General features: G+C 52.9%; 1 protein-coding gene across 5 annotated transcripts in view; it reads right to left on the reverse strand.

Moving 5' to 3' along the window:
• Elmo2 (engulfment and cell motility 2) overlaps positions 1–13159 on the reverse strand; it is a 36958-nt gene extending 23799 nt beyond the window's left edge. For 3 of the 5 annotated variants that reach the window (XM_090352462.1, XM_090352459.1, XM_090352463.1), the window contains exons 1-4: positions 12422–12506; positions 2517–2644; positions 2258–2298; positions 1630–1702 (exon numbers count right to left, since the gene is read on the reverse strand). In XM_090352462.1, the coding sequence (XP_090208588.1) occupies positions 1630–1702; positions 2258–2298; positions 2517–2594 (192 nt within the window). In that variant the 5' untranslated portion in view covers positions 2595–2644; positions 12422–12506. Of the gene's footprint in view, positions 1–1629; positions 1703–2257; positions 2299–2516; positions 2645–11676; positions 11845–12421; positions 12507–13004 lie in introns of those variants that run through there. The other 2 variants (XM_090352461.1, XM_090352460.1) reach the window with 2 other exon arrangements.
• Positions 13160–16483: the final 3324 nt, after the last annotated feature.

Consider the following 16483-nt stretch of genomic DNA (forward strand, 5'->3'; position numbering starts at 1 on the left):
ACTAGTTCAGCCACTCTGCACGACAGCTTGGAGGTTCCTTAAAAAATAGGCCTTCCCTATGACCCAGCCATACCACTCCTGGACATCTACCCTGAACATCACAACCCAGGCTATGATAAGGACACCTGCTCAGCCATGTTCATCTCTGCACTATTCACAATAGCCAAGTGATGGAAACAACCCAGATGCCCCACTACAGATGAATGAATACAAAAAATGTGGCACATATATACAATGGAATTCTACATAGCCAACAGACAAGATAAAATAATGGCATTTGCTGGGAAGTGGATGGAACTAGAGCAAATCATGCTGAGTGAGATTAGTCAAGACCAAAGGAACAAAAGGTGCACGGTCTTCTTGATATGTGGATATTAGATCCAAACAGTACAAGAGCAATGACTCAATACTCGGTACTCAAGGTCATTGACATGAACTTGGAGATATTAATAAAACTACATGCACATAAAAATCTATGATGGGATATATACTCTATGACATGTTATATTATATAGATTGATATTTACCTACGACATACAAACTCTCAGCTTAATTAATTTTGTTCTTAAATTTATGTGCCAGTAATTACATATAGAGAATCCATTCTTGAATATTTGTTAAACTTGACATTTGAAATATGATGTAAAAAATCAATGTTAGTAAAATCTAAAAAAACAAAAGGAAAACAGACGACTTTTTGTTTCATATTTGGGGTGTGAAGGTCCTGGGACTTGAACTGAGGGTCTCGGTGTGGTTCCTGAGTTTTCTTTGTTCAATACTGGTACTCTACCATTTGACCTACAGTAACTTCCAGCTTTTGAGAGATGAAAGTCTCAAGGTCCTTCCTGACCAGGCTGGCTTCAAACTGTGATCCTCAGATCTCAGCCTCTGGAGTAGCTAGGAGTACAGGCGTGAGCCACTGACACTCAGCTTGTGGTCATTTTAAATTATAGTTGGCTTTTCTTGTTTTCAGGTTCCATCCATAGATAACCAGTTAAGTGGTTAATTAAAAATATGTGTAGGGGGGAAGGAGTTGCTTTTGTTTATTGCCAGTCTTGGGGCTTGAACTCATGGCCTGCTCAAGCACTAAAGCTTAAGCGTAGCACTTGACCACTTTGACCACAGCTTTACTCCTGGCTTTTTTGCTGGTTAACTGGAGGTAAGAGTCTCATGGCTTTCCTGCTCAGGCTGGCTTCTAACTGTAACCCTCAAATCTCAGCCTCCTGAGTAGCAAAGATTATAAGTATGAGCAACCAGTGCCCAGCAAAATGTTGCTTTTGAACATCAGATTTTCTGCATCATGATAACCTAAACAATACAACTTAACAACCCTTACTTGGCACTCCCATTTTAGTAGGTACCACAAGCCATCTGAAGATGATATAAAGGATGCAGGCTGTACCTAGGCTCTAGGCAAAGACTGCCCAAGTGAACAGCTGTACACTTTGGAATCCCTGCAGCGAATGGGGGCCTGGGGGGGTGCTCAATTCTGAGGGACAATTCGGAGACCTTCTGTCCAGAAAAAGCAGCTCCTCACTCAAGAACCGGAGCTAAGTACATTGGACAGTGCTGTCTCCTTGGGTGGGTCACTGGCAGCAACGCCCGTGCTGCCCCTGGCTCCGTACTAACCTGTTCAGTGATGTAGAGCTGGGGTCCATCCGCATATCGGAGCGTGTAGTACTCTGGGTTTGGTAATGACCACCTGTGTGAGACAAAGAGTCTATGCCATTGATCATTCCTCTAGAAACAACCAACAAGCCAGGCAGAGCAGCACAAGCCTAGATAATCCAGGGTGTACAGAAGGCATACATAGGAGGATTGCAGTTCAAGGCCAATATGAAAGACTATTAGAAATAGAATGAAGCAAAAAGAGCTGAAGTTTGGCTCATGTGGCAGAGCACCTGCCTAACAAAGTATACTGAGTTCAAATGCCAGAACTGCAAAACTAAACAAATAAAGTAAAAATGAAGAGTTGCTCAACAGATCGAGTAGCCTGTCTAGGGCTCAGCAGAATGAAAACGGAGCTCTGGGTGGAACTGTGACAATGAGCTAATTTATTAGCACCCAAACTGTGGGCATTCCTGAACTGAAGAGAATGAACCAAGGTTCACAGATCTCAGGGCCTTCCCTGAGGGTGGGGTCCAGGAAGGGCCCGCACAGGCCCTGCTCTTCTGGAGAGCCTACGGAGACTCTTCTAGGCCCAGTGGCTTCCTTCAGTGCTAGCTGCCACCACTGAAAACAAGGTCACTCAACCTACCCATCGCAGACTTCCTTGATGATGGACGCCAGGGGCCGTTTCTGAAAGACACACATACGTAGTGAGATGGGGAGAGCCCCTTCACCTGCAGCCACAAGCCACTCAGGCCAGATGTGACTGGAGAGCACCCTCGGGCCACATGGGGGCCCAGAGTGGGTGGAGGAGGAAGCCTCCCCCCCACCCCGCCGCTGCAGACATCATGTGCCAGACCCCAGATGCCCCCCTCCTTTCCACCCTGCAGCTCCTCTCGGGAGCATACCTGGTCGATCTCAAGGAGCTGGGCATTAGCACCTGGCCACTCAATGGCCACTTTGACAATGTCAGATGGTGGTGGCATGGTTCCCAGGAGGCTCTACTTCTCCGCGTCACATACACAGTCACAGCCGCCTGGTAAGAATGGAGAAGGGCGTCACCAAACATGACCAAAGTAACACAGGGACCAACTGGGTGTGGACCTTTCTAGAGCACATCTCAGCCTCTCCCTAGGCCGCTGTCTCTTTAGATGGGATCAGCAAGCGGGGCAGAATTAGCATAGAGCTAGGTCAGCTCAGCCAGTGGCCAGCTCTGCCCCTGGGTCAGGAGTTCAGGGGTCAGGATGACTCAGTGTAGAAGAGCAGATTTACTACCAATTCCCATCCTGGAGCAGGAAGTACACGCTGAGACAGATAAAAGAGTTGACAGTCTTCTCCTGGCTCAGGGGTCAGCTGAAGCAGTCAGGCAACTCAGGCAAGCCAGTCACCAGGCCCAAGTTCCCTCCTCTGTCTGTATGTCTGTCCCTCCCTCCCATCCCTCTTCCTCCCTCCTCATAACTACATCTCCTTCCCCCCAGGACCAATGTGGAGCCCCCTTTCTGTGGGAAGGTGCCAAGGCCAGAAAGAAAAATCAGGACAGGAAATGCTATTTTTGTCCCTACTGCCAAGGCCAAGGGCTGAGGGTTCCAGGGCAGTGCTGGGCACAGGGGAGGCTCCCCACAAAGACCCTTCTGCTAAGGAAGCGGCCAGCAAGTGCCTCTGAGCCCTCCCCCACGTCTCTCCAAAATCAAAGGAAATAAATCATTTTGAGCAAGTCTGGGAGAGGGGCCACGTGACTGGTATCCAAGGCAACTCAGTGGCTTAGTGGCACTGTGCGCACGCTCTCTGGGGTCTGAGGAAGGAGGCCGCTGGCTGATGGATCATTTCAATGTGTACTTATACTTCTTGCCTACAGGTCCAGGAGCAGCCATCCTCTTAATAAAAAAGACCTTTCTGCACCCTGGAGGTTTTCTCGTGCAGTTGGTCCTCACGAACAGACCACCAGCCTCTGCAGGCACACGTGTGGCTAAGCTATTGTTCCTGTATGCCATCAATTTTCAGCCCTAACAGATGTCAGTTCTCACAGCCTGATGGGTATAAACCTCTCCGTGACAGGGAGAAAGTCCATCCCTGCACACCCACAGGCTGCACAGAGGGTGGACTGCTTCAGAAATGAGCTGTAAAAAGTAACCGCCAAGCCAGGACATGTACATGTGAAAGAGAAAGAAATGGTTTGCAAAGTGCTTTTCCTCCTTTTCCTCCGTGCTCCCAGCAGCACAAGACTGTCACCTCATTTCAATAGTGGAGCTCAAGGCAGTGCCCATGGCTCACGCCTGTCATCCTAGCTACTCAGGAGGCTGAGATCTGAGGATCTTAGTTTAAGCCAGCCCAGGCAGGGAAATCTGTGACACTCTTTTATCTCCAATTAGCCAGCCAAAAGCCAGAAGTAGAACTGTAGCTCAAGTGGTAGAGGGCCAATCTTGAGAGAAGAAAAAAAAAAACAAACGTAAGGGAGAATGCCCAGGATCTGAGTTCAAGTCCTAGTGCACACACACTTGCGTGTACACATGCACATGCTCACACTCGCACACTGTGAGGCTCACAGCTCGGTGAAGGGCCATGATCATCAGCAGACCAATGGCAGGGTGGACAGAACTTGGAGCCACCTTGACCAGGGTCACCCCGCCCCGTGAGCAGGCTTCAATTACTGTGCATTCTAACCACATCGAGTCTAAAGGGCTTCCAGTGAGCAGGCCCGACACTCCTAAAGTTGCCACAGCTCGCACAGCTCCAGGTAGAACCATTCACGTGCAGCTTTTAGGTTCCTAAGCACACAATAGGCCAGAAAAGAAGCTAGCCCACAGCACAGCTTCTGGAGAAACACTGTAGAGTTCTCATGCCAGGCTGGTGCCAGGGCTGTGGATGGCACAGCAGGAAGCTGCATCCTCAGTGTGCAGCCGATGCATCTGGAAAGCAGGACTGCACCGAGGGCAGGTCATTTCTAAAACTTGAAGGCGTAACTCATATATAGTAAGATGCATCAAGCTCCAGTGAATATACACATGTGAACACACACACACCCAGCAAGACACTGAGTGAGTCGTGGCTGTTCCAGAAATTCACACCCCTGTGCAAAGCATGGACATGTACAACTACGCAGATGATCTGAAAGACTCCCGTGCTCAGCCAGTCTTCACCCCTGACAAAGCACAGGTCAGCTATTCCAGCCCCAGCCCAGCCGATGGGACGGAGGTAGGCGTCCAACTTTAGCTGGACTAATTTAATTCTTTCTCTGGAACTGAAAAGACACAGGTTAAAGCAGCAAAGTGATACTGGATGCCAGAGCACTAAAGTCACAGTTTTAGAGCTTTCAAGAACCATGGCAAAGCCCGAGCCATGCACATGCCAAAGATACAGAGAAGCAAAACTCACAGGGCTACAGGAGGCCACTGCAGAAATACACAGCCAGGCAGACTCCTGGAAGAAGAAAGCACAAAACCCCAGGACAAGAAAGAGGGCAATGCAGGCTTGCCAGATCCATGCCACACTTCCTGTGCCAGGCCACCTGACAAGCCCTGTGCCCTGCCAAGGAAAGCCCTTCAGTTAAGGGGGTCTGCACCTCTGCTCATCACCCGCAAAAAAAGCTCAAGACTAAGTGGGGCATAAGCTGTGAAGAAAGTCCATCTATAAGGGACAGCAGAAGAGACTTGTCACTGGCCTCCACGGACACTACTGGATTGAGGGCAAACCATGTAGACAGTCCTCCAGTGACTCTGCAGTACCTACTTTCATTACCCAGCCTGGCACCACCCAGCTCCCAGGAAGCATTCCTCCAGTGCAGAGGGGAGACTCAAGTTCCACTGGAGGAGACGTTGGGCACCCTCACCATTACCAGGGAGGAGGGTCTATGAGCTTTGTCAACACTGGCTAGGTTTTATGATGCCAGTTAGTTCCCTTCCCTCTCTACCATATTTCCTTGGAGGAGGAGGAAGAGAATGCTAGCTAACAACGCTGTCATGAACAAGGCTTTACCTGTTTTTTTTTCCTTGCCAGTCCTGGGGCTTGAACTCAGGGCCTGGACAACATTCTTGAGCTTTCTCAAGGCTAGTACTCTACCACTTGAGCCATAGCACCACTCTCAGCTTTTTCTGTGTATATGGTACCAAGGAATCAAACCCAGGGCTTTGTGCATGCTAGGCAAGCACTCTACCACTAGGCCACACCCCTGGCCCAGCCTTTACATATTAACTCACACAATTCACGCAGCAGCCCTGCCAAGACAACGGAGGCAGAGAAAACTCAGGGGCGTCTGCAGAGCCCAGAGCTGGCCACACTACACAGTCAACCCCTGGTCTGGTGATGTTGGGCCCCCGGTGAAAGCAGGTGGCTCTACACCTGAGCCATGGTAGTCTTCTGCAGAAATGTCTTGTTTTGTATCTAACAACAAAGCATACTGGTGCTGAGACCCATGCGGCTCACAAGAGATCACTGCTGTTAAAAAAAAAAAAAAAAAAAAAAGTCCTCCAGGTCCAAAGAAAGCCATGTATGCTTCCTTCTGTGATACTCCATCCGCAGCCGAGCCACTCTTCCTGAACCACCTGCCATTTCTGTGTCCTTTGATTCCCTACCTCATGTGGGGGGTTTTGATTTATATTTTAAGACTAGATACCACTATGTAGCTTGGACTGGCCTCCAACTTGCAATTGTAGCCCAGGCTGGTTTCTAACACCATTCTCCCGCGCTGACCTCCCAAATGCTAGAATTACAAGCATGCCCTATCATGCCTGGCTGTATTCTTTCATGTCTCTACACCTTCATACCTCCCCTGCCTTCCAATGACAGTCAAAAGGCTTCAAAGGCCAGCTCAGCTGTCAGCAGCTCTAGCATTCTCTGCTTTCCTTCCCCCAGCAAAGCCCATAGAAAAGAGGCCCCCCAGCCCATTCTCGCAATCCATCCATACGTCTATGAAAGACCCTGCTATCCTCCCATCATACCATTCACCTTCTTCACTGGCTCCTCCCCGGGCAGGCACAGCCGGGCCTGTGGTGTCAATATTGAGCATGGCACGTGGCTCCATTAGGAACAGGAAGTAGCTGTGTCTGCCACAAGCTGGGGAGAGCTCCCAGCAGCAGTGCCCTGAGGCTGTCTGCAGGTCCCTCCAAGCACAGGTCTCACATTTGTAATTACCCTCATCAGCCTCACACAGGAGGAGACTTCCTGGAGGACCCCACTGGCACTCAAAAGTCTAGTTAAAAGGGGGAAACATCTCTTCTGTTTTTTCCCTATGGAAACATTTCCAGGTAATTAGTAATCCCAGCATAAAGGGCCTCCTTCGAACATGAGCTTGCTTAACTCTTCATTTTCACTTTAGAAAGGAAGCGGAAATTAGGCTGAAACAACTGCAACCTTGCAAAATTCTCAGGTTATAAACAGCCACTCTGAGGCTCTGCCACTTAGCGGTAGAGCAGCTCTCTAGCAAAGGCCCGGGGGAGGGGAGGAGGGGGAGAGGTGCTTCCACATCCAGGCCCAGGGCCCCTTTCCAAGCCAAAGGGGCTCCTCTCAGCCTGGGCCTCCCTTTTCCTCCCATCCTCCCTCTTTTATCTGTCCCTTTCCTTAGTCGTGCAAGGCAAAATTCCCACTGAGCTACACCCCCAGCCCCCTCCCACCCTCTGTGCAGCCCAACAAATATAACAATACTCTGGAACATTCTAAAGGCCATGGAACAGGAGAGGCCCACACAGATCTGAAGCCTAGCTCTGCAGGGACACAGCAGAGAGGAACAAGAGAACACAGAGCTGGGCTTCCGTGCCGCATTTCTCAGTGGCTTCAAAGAGGTGCCATCAGGAAAGCCCCCTGGGAACGCTGTCAGTCATCTGAGCGAAGCCTCAGGGCTTAGAGACCCCATGTTAGTGAGGAGGTGAAGGAGCTTTCCCCTCACAGAAGGAATCTGTGATGGAGAATGCCAGAAGGTTCCAGCTCTGCCTCCCCCATTCCTTCAAGGGCATGGCTAGTGCCTTCTGTTCTGTTCTTTCCTTGTGACTCAGTGGGGGAGGCCTGGGCACGTCTGGTTCAGCGTTTCCTGCAACACGGGGTGAGAGCCTTCCTCGAAGGGTGACTGCAGGTCACCCTTCTTTCCGACCACAACACCATCTTCTCTGCAGAGGCCACGCAGCAGCGCACAGTACAGCCTCGGGGCTGTACCCACACCACCCGCAGTGAAGGGGTCTTCTTGCTGCCCACCAACTCTCCCAAATCCAACTAAGGGCCACTGGCTGGCAGACACCTGTGGGGACCCTGTACTCACACACCTACCTCATGGTGGCTTTGCGGAGGAACTGGCTTTCAGCTCACCAGACCACCGGTGTCTCAAACACCCTGCTCTTCCTGGTCTGCACCTCTGCCTGGCTACGAACTCTGTGCTTGCGCAACCCCAAAACACCAACCCCATCTCCAAGCCCCAGCCCCAGAGAACCACTCCTCTTGATAGCTCCCCAGCCACACTTTTGCTCATTGCCCTGGTCTCGTACAAACCCCTCCCGATTCCACCTAAGCCGTGCCTGTGACCACACAAGTGGTCCAGCAGCCTGTGTGTTTGTGTAACATCAATGCTGTTGTTAAACCTTCCGTACATGACGCTTAATGGAGGCCAAGTCAGGGCTCCTGTTCCAGGATCGACCTGTGGCCAAGGCCTCTACAGCCCACTCTCCTTCCCCACTGTCCACTGTCTGCAGCTCACACCCAGTGCAGAGCTGTACCCACAGAATTCCACTCCCTGACGGGATTGCCCATCACTTAGACCTTTCTAAATCTCTAACTTCAATAACCCAGGTGGCAGATTCAGAGGGCAGAAGTGGTGACAGACCTTTCCTTGTATGGGAAATGCAAACAAACACAGGCTGAGGAAAAATAAATAACTATGAGCTATTTATGGATTGGTATGTGTGCCAGTATTGGAGTTTGAATGCAGGGCCTGGCTTCTGCCCCTTAGCTATTTCACTCAAGGCTCTACCACTTGAGCCACAGCTCTGCTTCTGGTTTTTTGCTGGTAAGAGGTAAGTCTCACAGATTTTTCTGCTTGAGCTCTCTTTGAACCTCAGTCCTCAGATCTCAGCCTCCTGAGCAGCTAAGATTATAGGCGTGACTATAATCTACTGATGCCCGACTTCAAGGTTTAGGGAACTGTTCAACAGCCAGGTACCTGTGATCCTAGCTAATCAGGAGGCTGAGATCTGAGGACTGCAGATTAGAGCCATCCCTGGACAGAGGATTCATGAGACTCAGCTCCAATAAATGACCAGAAAAGCCAGAAATGGAGCTGTGGTCAAGTGGTAACATGCTAGCCCTGTGCAAAAAGAACAGGGTCAGCGCCCAAGCCCCGAGTTCAAACCCCAGAACCAGCACCAAAAACAAAGTTGCCCAAGGGATCAGAGAACACTGGCTGCCAGGGAGAGAGCCTGGGGAAGGCAGGGTGTGGTGGGCTGAGAAAACACATGGGTTATAGCTGAAACCCAGGCTGTGGGCTGGAATCCTTCAGCAGAGGCCACAACAACCCAGCATTGTTCTCATAAATTAGGCCAAGTCCTCCCTCTCACTTCATAAAAAAAAGGAATGGAGGTCCAGGAGCTGGCAGTGCCACACCAGGCCACCACTTAAAGACCAAAGGCCCAGACCCACTCCCAGTTCTCTCTCTGCAGGGGTGGGCCTTTCCCAACTCCACATCCTGGGAAGCACTGTCCTTTAGCGGAGAGGGACAGGCCTGGAGCTGGATCCCAGCTCTAAGCTCTAACTACTCCCTAATCAGTAAAGGAAGGATGAGACCCAAGCAGCCCAACTTGACAAAGCACTGTGAACATTAAAGCGAATAATATATGTAAAGCTCCACATATCACAGAGCTCCACACCGGCACAGAGTAAGCAGAAGTCTCACTGCATGAACTCAGAGTGGCAAAAACACTGGAACCACACCTCCCCAGGATAAAAACACCTGCTCTGCCGGTGGCTCACATCTGTCATCCTTGCTGCTCAGGAGACTGAGATCTGAGGATCATGGTTCAAAGCCAGCTCAGGCAGGAAAGTCTGCGACACTGTTACTTCCAATTAACTACCAAAAATCTGGAAATGAAGTTGTGGTTCAAGTGGCAGCGTGCCGCCTTTCAGCAAAAAAAGCTAAGGGATAATGCCCAGGCCCTTTGTTGAAGCCCGAGTACCAGCACCAAAAAAAGAAAAAAGAAAAAAAAAAAGTTCTCCCTGCCAGTGATATATTGTGTACAAAATGAAAGAATGAAAGGCCATCAGAGGAAAATCAGTACAAAGCACAGAAATTTGATGGCGGCATTCTATTGTCATTACTGTTCCTGTGGAAAATAGGGAAGTTTTATTACAGTTCTAGAACCAGCCAACATAGTGGCTGGTAATCTTTTCTTGTGACTCAAGTTAAGCCAACAAATGCCTTAAGCAGCCAGGCAGGTAGGGAAATAAACCACATGACCTCTACATAGTAGGGCTGGGAAACTGTAAGAGTTCAAATTCAGTATTAAAACACAATAACCCCATAACTTCAGCCTGGTGCCTGTGGCTCACACTGGTACTGCCACATACACTGGAGGCCAAGATCTGGGGGGTGACGACTTGAAGGCAGCCCAAGCAGAAAAGTCCATGAGACACATCTCCAAGTAAATGGCAAACGTGAGGTATCTGTGGCTTACGTCTGTCATCCTAGCTACTCAGGAGGCTGGGATTTGAGGACTGAAGTTCAAAGAGAGTCCAGGTATAGAAAAATCTGTGAGACTTTAATTAACTAACAAAAAGCCACAAATGGGGCTGTGGCTCAAGTGACAGAGCACCAGCTTTGAGCATTTTAAAAAGCAGAGTAAGAAGAGAGGCCCACAGCTCACACGTCAGTCATCAATAAAAATGTAGCCTGGCCATAAGGCTACTCTGTAGCTCTGGGCGCACAGTGTCTTCTGGTTCTTTACCACACTTACAGGTCACTTTATGTAGCCTGGCTTTGTCTTTCCAAGTGCTTGTGCTAAGCACGTGAAGATGAATGGCAACTGATACTCTCCAATCACGTCTGGTGGCCTAGGGGAGATACTCAACGACTACTGAACATGGTCAATCTGGGAACAAGTTTAATGTCCCCAGAACCTTGGAGATGCTAAAGTGTAGAAAGTTTTCTTTTCCAGCCAGATCTGGGGACCAGGCTGGCTAGACTGAGGGAAGTGAGTGCGTCAGAGAAGGACGTGTCTGGTTGAGGGTTTTCTCAGCATCCTGCCATGTTGCCTAGTGTGGTTTTGAATCCCTACACTTGTAGGATCTTCCGGCCTCAGCCTCTGAGTGCCTGGACCACAGACAACGTGGGACAGGTCTAGTGCAGGTTTTATTTTTCTTCAACTGCATTAAATACGCTTGCCTGTAGCCACTTGGGGCAGATGGTACTGATAGCACCTAGATATTATCAAAGCACAGAACAAGCTACAACATGCTAGACAGTGGTGCCATTAGAAGACTAAACCTGACTTCCTGTAGAAGCAGCTTAGGAAGTAGAAAGAATCACCAGCCTCAACTGGACATGGTAGCTCGAGCCCAGCCCCAATAAAGAAAAGTTCATGAGATTCCATCTCAACCAGGGCTCCCGATGCACAAACAGGAGGACCACAGACCGGCCTGGAACCCAAAGTCTCATGACCATAGCTCAAAAACAGCTGGTAAGTGGCTCAAGTGGTAGAGAACCCGCGGGCAGATCCCAGGGTAGCCTAATTAATTCACGGACCCAGGTCTCAGTCTACCTTCTCCATTCACACAGTCCTAACATGGGCACCTCATTATTTTCATCAGTGAAACGCAGCTGTTCCTCCAAGTGGCGAAGAAACACTAGACACATGGCACATGGCACACAGCAATGCTAAATTACAGTGAGCGATGGGCTGTCCTGGCTACAAAATATGCACATCCCCAAGAGCTAGGCCATTAAATTATCTGTCCCACCGATTACACGGTATGGTAACATTTGGACTACACGAAGTGAAAAAGCACTACAATTAATTACATCTGCCGTCTATATTCCCAAAACAGCTACTGGACATTTAGAATAACATACGCGGCCTGTTTCACCCCACTAGTCATCACCTTGGCAGTACCGGGATTTGAACTCGAGGCCTCACCCCCAAGTGCTGTTCCACTCGCGCCATGCTTCCAGGTCTTTTTGCTGTGTTTTGCAGGAGGTCTTGGGCTTTCTGTCCAGGGTGGTCTGGCCCTCTGGCGCGCACGCGCACACAGCTGGTGTCCTTTCCCCACAGGTGCCCAGCCGCACACCGCCCTCCCTGCACACCTAGGCCTGCTGTTTTCTAGTAACCATTGACAGGGCCTGACCCGGGTGAGATGCTGGAGGCGCAGAGCCAGGCACCGTCCTCACCCGGGGCCGGGAACCAGGGCTGCAGCCCCCACACTGGGCCGTGTGGAAGGGATCCTGCGCGGCGGGGCGAGCCTGGGGCCGCGGGGCCGGGGCAGGGCCGGGCCGGGCCGGGGAGGACGCAGCGCCCGCCCCGCGTCCAGGGCCGGGCTGCACCCGCGCAGGGCCCCGCGGCTCCCGAGGCTCCCGGAACCCCGGCACCCCGTCCCCACGGTCCTCAGCCCCGGGCCCCATCCTGCCCGGCCCCCCGCCCCCGCCCCCGGTGCCGCCGCCCGGCCCCACCCCACCCCGCGGCCCCACCAGGCCGCGACCCCCGAGGCCCGAGGCACCGGCCGTCCAGACCCCCGCCCGGAGCGGCCCGGGCCGTGGCCTCGGGGCCTCCCCTTCGCCCAGACGCTGCTCCTGCCGCCCCCGCCCCCCGCCGGTGGATCCCCGCGCGGCCCCCGCGCGCCCTCCACTCACCGGGGCGCAGACCTAGGCCCCGCTCCAGCGCCCGGGTCTCCGCGGCCGCGGCCCCACCAGCCTCCGCCCGCCCCGCCTTCCCGGGTCCCGCCCCCCCTCGGCCCTTCCTGGGAGTCTATTAGTCCGTTCTGCGGTCTTGCTAGGAGTTTCTTTCTTCAATTGGGCAAGTGGTCCGTCACTCAAAAAGAGGCGGGCCCCGCTGCTAGCGCGGGCCGGGGGTCGCCGGCAGGCCCCGCCCCCCGGCGGAGGCCTCTTAAAGAGACAGGGTGCCTTTTCCCCGCGGGCTGCCCGACCCGGGACCGCGCTGTCCCTCCCTGCGGGTGCCGGGCAGCTTCCATCCTCCTCCTCCTCCTCCTCCTCCTCCTCCTCCTTCTTACCCGTTATTATTATTCAGTCGCACACAGTGCGGGGGGGAAGCTCTGACCCTGGCGCCCCTCCGCCCAGTGGGGGTCCCGCGCGCTCCGCCGTGGGCCGGCTGGGCTGGGGACCGGCGTGGACGGTCGGGGCCGCGCCGCCCTCCCCGGCCCCTCCCCCGCCCCGCCCCACGGCGCCCGGCCGCGGCCGCCCGCTTCCTCCTCCAGACCCGACGGCCGCCGCGCTGCCTCCGCTTCCCCCGTCTGGTTTCCAGGCACAGCCTCCGGAGACGACACGGGCGACCCGAGCAGCGACGCCGAGCAGAGACCAGCACGACCCCTTCCCAGAGCGCTGCCACGTTCCCTCTCCAGAGCAGCCTCCGGCACCGGGGTGGGGGTGGGGGTGCGGAGGGGGGTGGGGGTGGGGGTGGTGGGAGTGGGGGTGGAGAGGGGGTGGGGGTGGTGGTGGAGGTGGTGGGGGTGGAGGTTTGTTGGTGGGGGGGTTGGTAGTGGAGGTGGGGGTGGGGGTGGGGGTGGGGGTGGTGGTGGTGGTGGTGGTTTGTTGGTGGGGGGGTTGGTAGTGGAGGTGGGGGTGGGGGTGGGGGTGGGGGTGGTGGTGGTGGTGATGGTGGGGGTGGGGGTTTGTTGGTGGTGGTGGTGGTGGTGGTGGTAGTGGTGGGGGTGGGGGTTTGTTGGTGGGGGGGTTGGTAGTGGAGGTGGGGGTGGGGGTGGGGGTGGGGGTGGTGGTGGTGGTGATGGTGGGGGTGGGGGTTTGTTGGTGGTGGTGGGGGTAGGTAGTGGAGGTGGTGGGGGTGGTGGTGGTGGTGGTAGTGGTGGGGGTGGGGGTTGGTAGTGGAGGTGGTGGGGGTGGTGGTGGTAGTGGTGGGGGTGGGGGTTTGTTGGTGGGGGGTTGGTAGTGGAGGTGGGGGTGGGGGTGGGGGTGGTGGTGGTGGTGATGGTGGGGGTGGGGGTTTGTTGGTGGTGGTGGGGGTGGTGGTGGTAGTGGTGGGGGTGGGGGTTTGTTGGTGGGGGGGTTGGTAGTGGAGGTGGGGGTGGGGGTGGGGGTGGAGGGGGGGGTGGGGGTGGTGGGAGTGGGGGTGGAGAGGGGGTGGGGGTGGTGGTGGAGGTGGTGGGGGTGGAGGTTTGTTGGTGGGGGGGGTGGTAGTGGTGGGGGTGGGGGTTTGTTGGTGGGGGGGGTTGGTGGTGGGGGTGGTGGTGGTAGTGGTGGGGGTGGGGGTTTGTTGGTGGGGGGGTTGGTAGTGGAGGTGGGGGTGGGGGTGGAGGGGGGGGTGGGCCTGAACTAGGCCTGAACTCAGGCCCAGGCACTCTGGTAGTCTTCTCACTCTCAGCAAGCACACTACCACTTACACCATAGCTCCACCTCTGGCTTTTTGCTTGTTTGTTGGAGCTAAGTTAACAGGCTCTTTCGTGTGAACTAGCTTCAAACGGTGACCCTTAGACCTCGGCCTCCTGAGTAACTTGGGGTAACTGCATAGTTTTAAAAACAAGGAACCCAAAGCTCAGAAAGATTAAAGACACAGCTATGCCAGCCTGGAGCCTGTAACTCGGATTCCACTCGGCTCCCTTAGATTCCATCCTCTGCCCACTGCATGGGCTTGGACCACTGAGTTGTAAGCGCTGGGAGTGTCCCTGCCTGTCCACCAACGTCCCTTGTCCCTGCCTTCCAAATCAGTTTCCCTGGTAACAAATACCAGTTTGTATTCTTGCCCTGGAAGAAATGTATGACACCTCAGGTTGTGAAGTCTAGGATCCTTCCTCCTCCTCCTCCTCCTCCTCCTCCTCCTCCTCCTTTTCCTCCTCTTTCTCCTCTTCATCCTCCTCCCCCTCCTCTTCCTCCTTTTTCTCCTTGACTGTGATGGTGACAGGATTATGGAGCCACCAAATGAGAAGGTGACAGGATCCCCAAAGGACCCAGGGAGCAGAAAGCTCCTGCTGACCTGGGTGGTTCACTTTCTGCACAATACTGTGTGCAAATAAATGACCATTATAATCAATTTGGAGGGGGAGGAGGTTTGTGTGAGGGGAAGATTATCCTTAAGTTTTCTTTTTTGTTGTTTTTGAGGGCTACTTTTGTTCTTGTCTCCCCTTTTTATTTTAGAGCTGGTCCTGTTCTCATATTAGCCTGAGAGAAGCCTTCTTAAATTGTGTGTCCTGGGTTCCTTCTCCCACCTCACCACAGCCCCAGCCCCACTCAGTCCACACTACTCCCAGGAGTGAATCATCCACCTCTGCTTCACCATTCTTAGCCTTTTCTTCGAGGGCCAGTCATAGTAACCACTCCTGCGGAGCTGGAGCTGGAGACCCAGGTATAGAAAAGATCGAAGACTGCCGATGCCCACGGGGTATTTAGGTGGCCAGGTGGGTTCCAGCTTTGTCTTCTCTTCTTTTGTAGTATGTATTGAAGCAAGGCTGGGTCTAAGACTCCTTACACCCATTTTGCTGGGGGGACGGAATTCACCCAGTGCTGGAAGATCTAGAGATGAGGGAAGCCATTCATTAAATGCAGATACCCAGCTCCAGGAGAAATGCAGATGTCATGGCCTTAGGAATGCTGCGCACAGAGAATCACTTCTTTCTTCATTGCTCCCTAAATGGCTTGAATCACCAACCTCTGAGTAGCCTCTAAGTATACCCTGTCTACCCTGTACGAAGGTTGAGGCCTATCTTCCCTAGGTGGAAAAGTTCTTCTGGTACCTGAGCTTCTGCCAGAGGATATCCAGATAAGGTCTGCTTTTGTGAAGGCCTGGTCTCCACCCCAAGCCTGTAGTTGTTGCCTTTAAAAGTTTGGTGCAATGGGGTGGGTATGTGGGTGATAGAGTGCTTTCCTAGCATGCATGAAACCCTGGGTTCCATTCCTTGGTACCACATACACAGAAAAAGCTGGAAGTAGTGCTGTGGCTCAAGTGGTAGAGTGCTAACTTTGAGAAAGCTCAAGGACAGTGGCCCAGGCCCTGAGTTTAAGCCACAAGACTGGCAAAAAAAAAAAAAGGGGGGGCCGGGAGTTTGGCCTAGTGGTTAAAGTGCTTGCCTAGCATGCATGAAGACCCGGGTTCGATTCCTTGGTACCACATACATAGAAAAAAGCCGGAAGTGGTGCTGAGGCTCAAGTGGTAGAGCTCTAGCCTTGAGAAAGTTCAAGGACAGGGCTCAGGCCCTAAGCTTAAGCCCAGGACTGGCAAAAATAATAAAAAAAAAGGGTCTGTTTAGGGCTGCTGGTATTTGAGACGAGTCCACCATGCAGTGAGTCACTAGCCTTTTAATAAAGACTCCCGATTTGACCTCTCAAAATGTGGCTTCTCTGTTTTCTCACCATACAACAGCTTGTCTTTATTTCATTATCTTGAAGTAGTTGTACACAAGAGTTGTTATGTAACAAAGCTTATGAATCCAGTGCCCCTTGGCTTTTCTCCTCTTCTTGATTAGAACTTACGTAGGTCAGAGTGCTGGAGTCTGGTTGGCCAAGTTATGGCAACATAGGTATCCTCTACCTAAGGAGCGTAGACACAGATCCACAGCTTCGCTCACACAAGGAAGCATTCCCGATCTTTCCATCATCATTCTGGCTCTCTACTGGGCAGCCGGGGTGGGACATCCTGTGTTCAGGGTGGGACATCCTGTGTTCAGGCTGAGATCCAGTAGGAGCAGCTGACTGGTGGTATCTGGCACTTGGCAGTGCACAGGAGCTCAG

This window comes from Megascapheus bottae, chromosome 18 (genome assembly GCF_031878675.1).
Source record: "Megascapheus bottae isolate mThoBot1 chromosome 18, mThoBot2.hap1, whole genome shotgun sequence".
In the NCBI taxonomy this organism is placed as follows: domain Eukaryota; kingdom Metazoa; phylum Chordata; class Mammalia; order Rodentia; family Geomyidae; genus Megascapheus; species Megascapheus bottae.